Source organism: Sus scrofa, chromosome 2 (assembly GCF_000003025.6).
Source record: "Sus scrofa isolate TJ Tabasco breed Duroc chromosome 2, Sscrofa11.1, whole genome shotgun sequence".
NCBI classification, from domain to species: Eukaryota; Metazoa; Chordata; class Mammalia; order Artiodactyla; family Suidae; genus Sus; species Sus scrofa.
Window position 1 is genome coordinate 62330010 of NC_010444.4, and position 10691 is coordinate 62340700.

The 10691-nt window shown below is 53.6% G+C and overlaps 1 protein-coding gene across 8 annotated transcripts in view; it reads left to right on the forward strand.

The window, feature by feature from the left end:
- BRD4 (bromodomain containing 4) overlaps positions 1–10691 on the forward strand; it is a 94894-nt gene that overhangs the window by 79052 nt on the left and 5151 nt on the right. For all 8 annotated transcript variants that reach the window (XR_002340564.1, XR_002340565.1, XM_021079688.1 and 5 more), the window contains 3 exon segments: positions 7170–7222; positions 7348–7735; positions 8351–8950. Coding sequence is in view for 6 of the 8 variants with exons in the window: in XM_021079688.1 (XP_020935347.1) it covers positions 7170–7222; positions 7348–7735; positions 8351–8950 (1041 nt within the window). In the remaining 2 variants the exon portion in view is untranslated.

A 10691-nucleotide genomic window follows, 5' to 3' on the forward strand; every position in this document is an offset into this window, starting at 1 on the left:
GCTCCAGAAATCCAGCCCTGGCGGCTCCCTTGGCTGCACTAGCTCCTTTTCCTTCCCAGGCATTCTCCCCACCTTGGGTTTTTTGAGGCTCTCCTTGGTTTTTGTGGTCCTGACTTTTCCTTTGCCATCCATGTGCGCTGGAGAGCTCTGTCTGGGCCAGCTGAGAGCTTTTACCCACACTATAGGTTTGTGCCCTGCAGCTCAGACAGTTCAGGTGCCAAAGTGGGAGCCTGTGCCCCATTTCCACTGAATGTAGCAATCTGCTGTCCCGTTCTGCACAGGAAACTGCAGTTGCTCTCAAGGCATCTCCTCCAGCAGCTGCTCTTGCTGGGACCAGTTCTAGGTGGTTCTGCCTTGGGGGGATGGGGCTTGGCGGGGGGCATTGAAGGTGTTTCTCTTGGTCTTTGGGGGCTTGTTTTGCTCTCCTTGTTCTTATTCTCCATTTGGATTAGAGCTGAAATTCCTATAAGGGCCTATTTTGTCTTTTCTGCCAACACAGCCTAAAGACATGAATCACCAAAAGAATAGAGGCACTAAATTGGGGCTAAGGTAGTGGTACACAGACTCCTCTCTGGCCACTGTCCATAGCAAGGATGCCACCAACTTGTTAGAACATGGGCAGGTCCTTGGGCTGAAGCAGTGGTCTGCAGACTAGGGCGGGGGGGTGTTTCTTTTCCCAACTCTGCCTCAGACCACCATGTATTCTTCCTCCTGCCCAGTAGCATGCAGCACTGTTGGCCAGTCCCATCACATCTTCTGAACCCAGCTGTTACTTGGGTCGTAGTCTTCCATTGGGCTTTGATCCTAGCTAAATTTTGGATCTACTTGAAGGTTCAGTATTTGAATGGGGGTTGCTGGTACTAGTGCCACCATCCCACTGCTGCTGAGCCATCTTAAGCTTTCACCCCATCACATTGCTGATGTCTGACTCTTCCAAAATGCTACCCACAGGTCTTTTGGGGGCCAGGGGTGGACACACACAGCTCCTGTCCCTCTCAGGAGTGGCCCTAGCCTGGGCTGGGACCAGGAGTTCAGGGAAGTATGGGGTTATTCTCTTGGACTTGGTCCTAGTCTTCTAGTTGCAGAGGGAGTGCACTCCATCTATTTTTGTCTCCTGGTTTCCTTTTCCCAGGATCGGAGCATGTGGGTGTTTCTTAATAGCTCCAGGGGGAAAAGGAATGCTTGATGTTTTGGAAAGATTTGAGCTGGAAAGTGCAGACAGAGGCCGTGGGGCATTCTTCCCAGACAACCAGCCTCAGCTTCCGATCCCCGGGGTCTTGGGAGGACTTGATTCCATTCCCAATTTGGGGCCTGCTGCTGCTGTTCCAAGGGTGTGACAGTTGCTCTTGGGAAGGGGGTAAGTCCCCTGGCAGGGGTTGGGGTGAGAAGAGAACTGGAGGGACACAGCCTAGCTGGTCTGCCTGCACCGCCAGGTAACCCCTCACCACTCACAGGGGTTGTAGCTGGAGGGAATCTGGTGCTCATGGGTGAAGGCAAGCCTTGTGGAATGTGCCCTGAATGAGAGGCCATCTGGTGAGCGGGTTTTTCCCATACACACCCTTGGAGTCCATGGGAGTGCAGTGTTGGTTGCATCCTCTCCAACAGAAGGTCTGCTTTGCTATGTGGTTGGAAACAAGCCCCATGCCCCTTCCCCAGTCAAGAGGAGCTGCAGAAAAAAGAAAGGACAACTTTCTTCCTGAACTTGTTTTTATTTTTTGTTCTACTCAACAGTTTATGTAACCAGCTCCTCTTTTTATAATTTTCTGTGTTTGTTTTTTGGGGTCTGAAGGAATGCAGGTGAGGCTGTAAGCTAGAGGTCCTGCACTCCAGAGCCCCTTTCTTGAGGTTTCTTATCTCCACCAAGCCCTGAGGAAAAGTCAGCATCACCTCTCTGAGATAGACATGGTGCAGAAAAGCAGACTCTGGGAGGATAATCTCAGCATCAGTGGATGCCAAATGGGCCTGACACACCAGTTCTTCAGAAGTGATGGCAAGAAGGATAGACAGGGGAGCCTCTTAGGTGCAAAGACCAGAAAAGAAGGCACCAGCCTGCACTTGGCACACATGGAACTCATTAGAAGCAGTTCTGTCTAGAAGCATAAACAGGCTCAGGCAGTTCTGGAGCTATTTACGCCTGCTGGATCCGAGGCTCTTCCAAGGGGAAGGTGGGTCTGTCCCCACCCACAGCTGTTTAGGCAGGGGGCGGAACTCCTAGTCTGCGGTGCTGTTCTCTGAGCCCTGACAGCAAGCAGGGAAGAGGAGGCTGACTCAGTCTGTGGTTCTTCTGTTCTTATGACTTGAATGGTACATTCCACACCATTTCTCTCACACTGGTTTCTCTCTTCCTCTATGTAGGTCCTGCCTAATCATTGGACACGGACTCTTAATAAAACGGTCTTCAGTTCCAGATTCCTTCCCAGCAAGCTATAGCTTAAGTCCATTTTCTTCCGTGAAAGGGACAGGACTCCATCAAGTTATGGAATTCCTCAGAGCCCTGGGCCTGTCCCCTGGGGTGGATTAGTCATGCCCAGCAGCTCACGCCTAGTCCCGCCTCCGGGAAGGCTGCCTGCCTGGCTGTTCACCCGGGCCTCCTGTGTAAAGACTGCCTGGCGGTCCTGCCCAGCCTCCCTGGTCGTCTGGGATCCTTTGGTGGGGTGGCATCTCCCAAAGGGTGATGACAGTCCCCCTGCACACACATACATGTGGTGCTGCTCTGTGTGCAAGGACCCATCACAAATATGTTTTCTCTCTTCACCCCTCCGTCTTTTTCTGGGACTCTGGATCCTAACTGCTTCTCTCCTGGACCTTGCAATGATACTAGCCCAGGGAAGATCTCACTCAGCCTAAGGAAGAACACCCTGATATCTAGAGCTTTCCGAAGTGAGAAATGGGGTTTTAGAGACGAGGCCAGCTGGGCCGCAAGGCTCACTGGGGCTGACCCCCAGTAAACCTTTGCTCTGGTGGCCCATGAGGCTCCATTAGCTGGATCCTGTCATCAGCCACAGCTGACCCACAGTTCCCCTGCAGTCTTTCTTCTGTTTTCATTGTTCCTGTTGTTGTCTGTTGGGCATTTTCCCAACTTCTTTTGGCCTCTTCTCCTAAAGTCACATAGGGAAAGTACCTCCTAGGCTGCCTCCCCATTCCTCCCAGGTAATTAGAAGCAGGCTACAGTGGGCAGGAGTTGCCAGGCCATCAGTGATGGGTATCCTGGGAGTAGTGGCCATGCAGCCAGCTGACCTGGCTCCTGTAGCCCATCATCCCTTTCCCCAGTGGAGTTGGGATCTGGGCCTAGTGTGAAAGAAAGGGCTCTCAAAACCCACAATAGCAGATCAGTCACTATGGGCGGCAGAGCCTTTGAGGCCTGTTCTGTGCACATCTCTGAGGTGCATTGCCAGTGCAAGTACCCTCCTAAATGATGGCAACCACTGGGAGTGTGGCAGGTCAGGGTGGCCACATCATCCAAGCCCTCTGAGAGGTACTGAATATGTGTTTTGGGGGGAGTTTTTTGGGGTTTTTGTTTTTTTTTTTTTCCTACTCTCTCTCTCTCTCTCTCTCCCTCCCTCCCTCCCTCTCTCTCTCTCTCTCTCTCTCTCTCTCTCTCTCTCTCTCTCTCTCTCTCTCTCTCTCAAAATAAGTATTGGCCCTTTTTTGGTCATGAATCCAGCATCTCAGCAGAAAATTGCCTGACATGAAAAGTCCCCTAAGAAATAGCATCTGCGTTTCAAAGAGCTTTTTTGTTTTAAGTGTAGTTTGTGTGTACTTCTTTAAAGCCTAGCTGTCTCCTGGCATCTTGGAGTCTGCTTTCTTTTGAAGCTAGAAGCAGCCTTGAGGAGGTGCAGCTGGCCACCACCTGTGCAGAAACCCTGGCACTCCTCTCAGCTCCTTAAGGCCTTGGGCCCAAGCAGCTCTAACTTCCCTAGACTGGCCTTGGCCTTGGGTTCTAGATTCAGCCTTCCCAGAGCCTCCAGGGCCCTGCAGTGATACTTAAAAGTTCCTAGGCTGCTCCCTGGTCCTCTGTCCTGTTAGCTTCCAGTCAAACTCCATTTGCCAAACAAATTATTTTGAGCTGCCCTTTGGCCTGTGTTTTATGGGTTCCCAGTACAGCTCGGCCTGTCTAGGGCCAGGGGGCTTTATGCCTAGAGATTCCCACAGGACAGTTGGGAAGCCGCTGGCATTGTCTTTCTGGGAAGATTCTGCTGTCTTGGAACAGATGGCAGGCTAGATTCCCACAGTGTTGGCCTGTGTGCTGCCCCACCCCTTCCCACTCGTGCACATGAGCTATAGCCACAGGCCAGCTGTCATGTGTGGTCATCGCACCCTTACTGTCCAGGGATCCCATCCCTCTTGCCTATGGGGCTTCCATCTGGCAGAGAACTTGATCTCTAGACCTGACTGCCATCTATGCCCAGTGTCCCAGGAACAGAACAGAGAGAGCAGAAGCCCGTTCACTCCTTGATGGCAGCCTCCAGCATGCGGGCAGTGGGAGGTGCCAGCTGGGCCTGAGGAGTTGCTGTAGGAGGAGTGGGAGGCCCAGGCAACTCCTAGTGCTGAAGCTCTCAGTTGGTTCAGTTGAGGGGCTCTGCAACTCTGCCCTTACCTTCTATCCTGTCTCCTTCCCTTGAGTTGGGTGGGGGAGTGGGGAGGAATCAGTGTTTTAATCAGATTTTACAAAAAAACGTTTTCTTTGTACAATTACCATCCTATGTAAAGATGAAATTTGTGTTGAGTTCAAGATTTTCATGGAATAAAGATAACACAGTACTTGAGGCCATCTTCATGTAACCCTTTCTAGAGAGTTTTGTGTGGGGGTGTCTTGGGGTTGGTGTGTTGTGAAATTGTGCATTTCCTGTCTTGTCTCCCTACCAGTAACTCCAACACAAGGCTCGGTGAACCAGTGAACCAAGATGTGGCTTGGTTCAAGTGAACCAAATGTGGCTGTCCCAAACAGGCTCCAGCATCCTTTGGTCTGCACTGCTGGTCCCTTTGGTCCTCTGGTCCTGGGGTCTGCTATATACCTCCCACCTTCTTTCCCATTCAGGCCTGCCCTGCCCAGCACTTCTCTGAAGCCTTGGAATAGTACATACTCCCAGTGACCTTTCTAAGGCAGCTGAAATCCACTCACTCCATAGATTCTCAGGGCCACATCACATTTTGCCTCTACTAGTTCCCATGTGGGCCTCTCCTCATGGCTGTGGGGAGTTTGGGCTCAGAGCCACTGGCCCTCTTTTATGGTAGAAAAAAGTGTTTTTTCCCCTGACCCTGCCTAGCCTTCTCTGCATAGCACAATGTCCTGTCCTGATCAGACTTTACCCATTGGCCCACTTCCTACCCCAGCCCCCCAAAGGTGCACAAGCAGCTGCCCCCAGCCTCTCCTGAACAGCAGTTTCTGTTACCGGAATCCATACTGAGAAAGGATCTGGGCCTGGAGAGATGCCCTGGCCTCTCCCACTCCCTTGGCTCAGCATCCTCTCTCTACCATGCTTTACCCCTATGTATATAGGGTCCCCTTGGTCCTGGGCCTCCGGCCTGTGTAGTCCAGTGTTCCTACTCTGTCCTGCGGCCCTCATCTTGCAGATCACCCACACGGCTCCCTTTTGTATGTGTGAACCACAAGAGTGTCCTCACCAGGTTTCATATGTGACCCAGAGTCCTGAGCCCTATATCCTGGCATATCTAGTGTCTGGGTTTGGGGCTGGGCCTACAGTTCCCTTGTCCCAGGTGTCCCCAGTTGCTGCCATTTGTGTGAGGACATATGTCAGTAGCTGCTGAGGTCTGTGTCATTGTCTTGTCTCTTGCATGAAATGGTGAGCTCTTGCAGGGCAAAAGGCCCCTTCTGATCACTTTTGGTCGTATGCTGCACCCTGAGACCATGCACCTCACAGAAGCTTAGCACGGTCCTCCATGAAGCAGCTACCAGCAAAGGTAGCCCCCACTTTGGGCAAAAGCATGTGTCCTCCAACACCAGCATCAAGAGCCATCACCCTGGCAGGGAGCCCAGGGGATGCCAGGCCAAGCCATGAGGTGCCTGTCAGTGACAGGGATCCGAAAGGCAACATAGGTCCCACCTCCCACCTGGTGGTTAGTGACTTCATCATCTCCTAACTCTTTAGCACTATTTGGGCTTCTGGGCCTACTTTCCCTTTCTCCCTCTCCAAGGTTTGCACCCAGCAGTGACACCCAGCTGACAGAAGTTCACTAGCATAAACCTCTGGAGTGGGAGCAGAGGGGATCATGTTGGTTCTTGTGCACTCCTCACAGAGACAGGCACACACCACACGTTCATAGCAACAAGTTATCTGCTCCTGAGGAGCTGGGACACATACTGCTTTCTCCCTGCAGCACATTGACTGCATCCCAACACAGGGACTTTTCTGAGGCACCCGTCTCCTAAGAGGAAGGGGAGTCTGGCCAGAGGTTTCCTTTACTAGTTATGACATTGAGCACCTCCCCCATTTGCTCCTGGTTGTCCAGGGAGGTTGCCTGGCTGACCTGCCTGCTTCCGTCTCTCCCTCTGCAAAGTGCGATACACTGTGTCCTTCTCCCTTGTCAGCACTCTCCTTACCTGTCCCGCAGCTATGTGGCCAGGCCTTGGCCCATGCTGGCAACAGTGGTCTCTCTCACCCCAACTCAAATCTCTGCTTCCCCTGGGAGAGTAGGAAGGAGCGAGCTTCAGAAGGTGGTGCCCTTGGAGGCCACTGAATTGTTAACTTTTTAGCTGTGTGACCTGGGGCAAGTCCCTTAACTTCTCCAAGCCTCATTTTGCTAAGCTGTCAGATGGACATTGACATGGTTCCAAGGCAAAGCCAGTTGGGGTGCAATTGTTCAGGTCACTCTAGACTAGGCCTCTGACCCACAAGGAGATCTCATAGCTCAGCTCCCAATGCATTCGGTATCTTCTTTTAGTAGAGCTAGTGGTTTGGAGCTTGGCAGGGAAGCTTTTTGGGCATGGTCCCTGCTAGGAAAAGGCGGCAGGCAAATGGGTAGGTGACACCTCACAAGTCTTTCCCTTCCCTGTGACCAACTCCCATTCCATACAGAACCCAGTCACCTTCCCTGTCACTGTCACTGGTCCTTCTCCTGAATTCACCCTCTGTTCTCTCCTTGCTCTGCATTCAAGGCCAACTCCCAGTCTTCCCTATAGCCTTACCACCTTCTCTTTTCCTCCACAGAGATGGCTCCGAAGTCAAAAAAGAAGGGGCACCCTGGGAGGGAGCAGAAGAAGGTATGTGGTTTCTGGGTGTCCTTTGGCAGGTGAGCAGTAGCCACCTGCCTCTGTAGGCGCTGGGGGGACCTTGTGTCTGATCCAGGCTGGGTCGCCCTGCCTGATGTCAGTCTGTCTGTCTGCAGCACCATCACCACCACCATCAGCAGATGCAGCAGGCCCCGGCCCCCATGACCCAGCAGCCCCCGCCGCCTCCCCAGCAGCCCCCACCGCCGCCGCCGCCGCAGCAGCAGCAGCAGCAGCAGCAGCAACAGCAGCCCCCACCCCCGCCTCCCCCACCGTCCATGCCACAGCAGGCAGCCTCTGCAATGAAGTCCTCGCCTCCGCCCTTCATCGCCGCGCAGGTGCCTGTCCTGGAACCCCAACTCCCAGGCAGCGTGTTCGACCCCATTGGTCACTTCACCCAGCCCATCTTGCACCTGCCGCAGCCTGAGCTGCCCCCTCACCTGCCCCAGCCTCCCGAGCACAGCACTCCGCCTCATCTTAACCAGCACTCGGTGGTCTCTCCTCCAGGTGAGCTACAACCATGCTTACCAAGGTGTTGGGAGGGCCCCTTCCCACCCTGGTCTTACCCACTGCTGGGGCACTTTGCATAACCTGTAGAATTCCTCTTAACTTACCCTCAGTTGTCTTCTCTCTAAGAGGAAGTCAGCAGCTTCTCAGAGCCATCATGGAAATTACACAAGAGACCCCAGGCCAGACCTTGCACAGAAAGTTAGTGCCACAGAAGATACTGATTCGTATCTTCTGCTAGGCTAGGCATAGTGTGAGTTGGAGAAAGATGTGATCCCTCTGTGGCTTCTCGTCCGGGATAGAGGGTTTGAAGGGCACACATACTGTAGAGCACATAACTGTAGGAATAAGGGAGGACTTGTCCCGCAGAGCAGTTGGAAGGAAGGGAGGAAGGTTGGAGGTGTGGAGGAGTGTAGGGCATGAGGGTGCAGGTGAGAGGCCCGATTCTATAGATCTCTCTGAACACTGTTCTTATACTGCAGTTGGGGGAAGCCAAGGAGGGTGGGGGGAGGTTTCCAGTTGAAGGAGGCAAGTAGGAGATGAGAATGAGAGGAAGATTGGACTGGGAGCCACTGGGCATGTGAGCCTCACTGCCCCGCTGTTGTGTCATTCCAGCTTTGCACAATGCGCTGCCTCAGCAGCCATCACGGCCCAGTAACCGAGCTGCCGCCCTGCCCCCCAAGACTGCCCGTCCCCCAGCTGTATCACCTGCCCTGGCCCAGCCACCCTTGATCCCACAACCCCCCATGGCTCAGCCCCCCCAAGTGCTACTGCAGGAGGATGAAGATCCACCTGCTCCACCCCTCACCTCCATGCAGATGCAGCTCTATTTGCAGCAGCTGCAGAAGGTGCAGCCCCCCACACCACTACTCCCTTCCGTGAAGGTGCAGTCCCAGCCCCCGCCCCCTCTGCCACCCCCTCCTCATCCCTCTGTGCAGCAGCAGCTACAGCAGCAGCAGCAGCAGCAGCCACCTCCCCCACCACCCCAGCCACAGCCACCACCCCAGCAGCAGCACCAGCCACCGCCACGGCCCGTGCATATGCAGCCCATGCAGTTCCCTACCCATATCCAGCAGCCCCCACCTCCCCCAGGCCAGCAGCCTCCTCACCCACCCACGGGCCAGCAGCCACCTCCGCCGCAGCCTGCCAAGCCTCAGCAAGTCATCCAACATCACCCTTCACCCCGGCACCACAAGTCAGACCCCTACTCAACTGGTAAGTGTACCACCACCCTGCCCCTGCTCCAGGGAGGCTCGCCCTAGGCCCAAGGTTTTGTCTTTTGAGAAACCAGTTGGGTCAGTTTTGTGCTGCAAGCTGAGGTGGACTCAGAACTGAACCTCAGAAGCTCTAGGTTGGTTTGAGAGAGAGCCGGAAGGATGCAGTGATACTTCATACAGTGTTTTAATCAGGTGTCCATCTTGCTTGCAAGCTGAGATGACAGGATAAGGTCTCTATTGTCCCTTTTCTTGGATCTCACAGTCAAAAGAGTGTCACAGTACAGAGTTGCGTGGTGGCTCAGCAGAAACAAATCCAACTAGGAAACATGAGGTTGCGGGTTCGATCCCTGGCCTCGCTTTATAAGGATCTGGTGTTGCCGTGAGCTGTGGTGTAGGTTACAGATGTGGCTCGGATCCTGCCTTGCTGTGGCTATGGTATAGGCTGGCAGCTGTAGCTCTGATAAGACCCCTAGCCTGGGAACCTCCAAATGCCACAAGTGCGTTCCTAAAAAGCAAAAAAAAAAAAAGTGTTAACACTACAATGAGATTCCTGCTATGTGGGGAAGCCAGGAGCCCAGGGGAGGCACCTGCTCCATTCCTCAGGGTTGGGTCAGGCTTCTTGGAGGAGGTGACCAGAAAATGAGTAGGAGATAGTTTAACAGTGTGGTATGAGGTCTAGGCAGAGCTAAGAACATGTCTGGGCAGTGAGGGCTGTTTGGAAACTTGCAGAAACAGGGGCTCTGCTTTCCATCAACAACAGCATTGGGCAGGCCATGCCCTCTTCCCTTTCGTGAGCGCTTGTTTTTTAGGTGTCTGTGACTGAACCGTTCTGGCCGACCATGATGGAGCAATGTTCTGGTAGATGGTTCTGAGGATTAGAGTTGAGGTTCCAGTACTTGACGTATGTAATCATGCAGCCTGGTTTGGGGGGCGGTGGTAGGGGGCATGTGCAGTGGGCGCCACTTGCAAATTGAACCACAAGGCTGTTGACTTCAGGCTGTGATTGCTCCTAAACCCAGCAAAAGCTGCCAGGTGCCAATCGGATTGTGCACCGAGCTGAGAACAGCTGGCTGTCCTCTCTGGGACGGACCAGTGTTGGTCCCCAGCAGCTATGCAGTTGTGTTTGTTTTCCACTTTTGAGCAAGGTTGAGTTTCCCTGTCGGGACCATTGGTAGGCAGGTGTGAGATGCCTTTGGAAGAGTAAGCACTCAGGACAGAGCAGGTCCCTTCTGGCTCCTGTGCTTCAAGTGTGTCTAGGCCCATCTCCTCCTGAGCTCCTGTGGCCTGGAATGGGTCACAGTGAGTGATGTGCATTGGAGCCCAGCCGGGGGCTTTGAGCCAAAGGACAAGTTGTTGGAGTCTAAGGAAACTTGGCAAAGATTCCTGGGCACCTGGCCAGCTTGCAGGCACTGCCCCAGAGCTACTGGGCTCCCCTCTAGGTGCTGCGAGATAATAAAGCCACCAGCAGGCAGGAGATTCTTACAGGTCATAGTCCTGAGAGCCTGCCATAGCCCAGGTCAGCCTTAACAGATTGCTCCTGAGGGAGCCGTTCCAGACAGGAGGCTGTTGTAGTTACATGTTTATGAATGGTGGCAGGCCCAGACCAGGGCCAGCAAAACCAGCCACACAGAGCTGGGAGCCTGGGCACAGAACAGAGGGGTTCTCATCACCATTTCCAAACAGCTGTTCTGCCTTTTAAGATTAAGAGTCTCCTTGCTCTAAAGAGGGGCAAGGAGGTC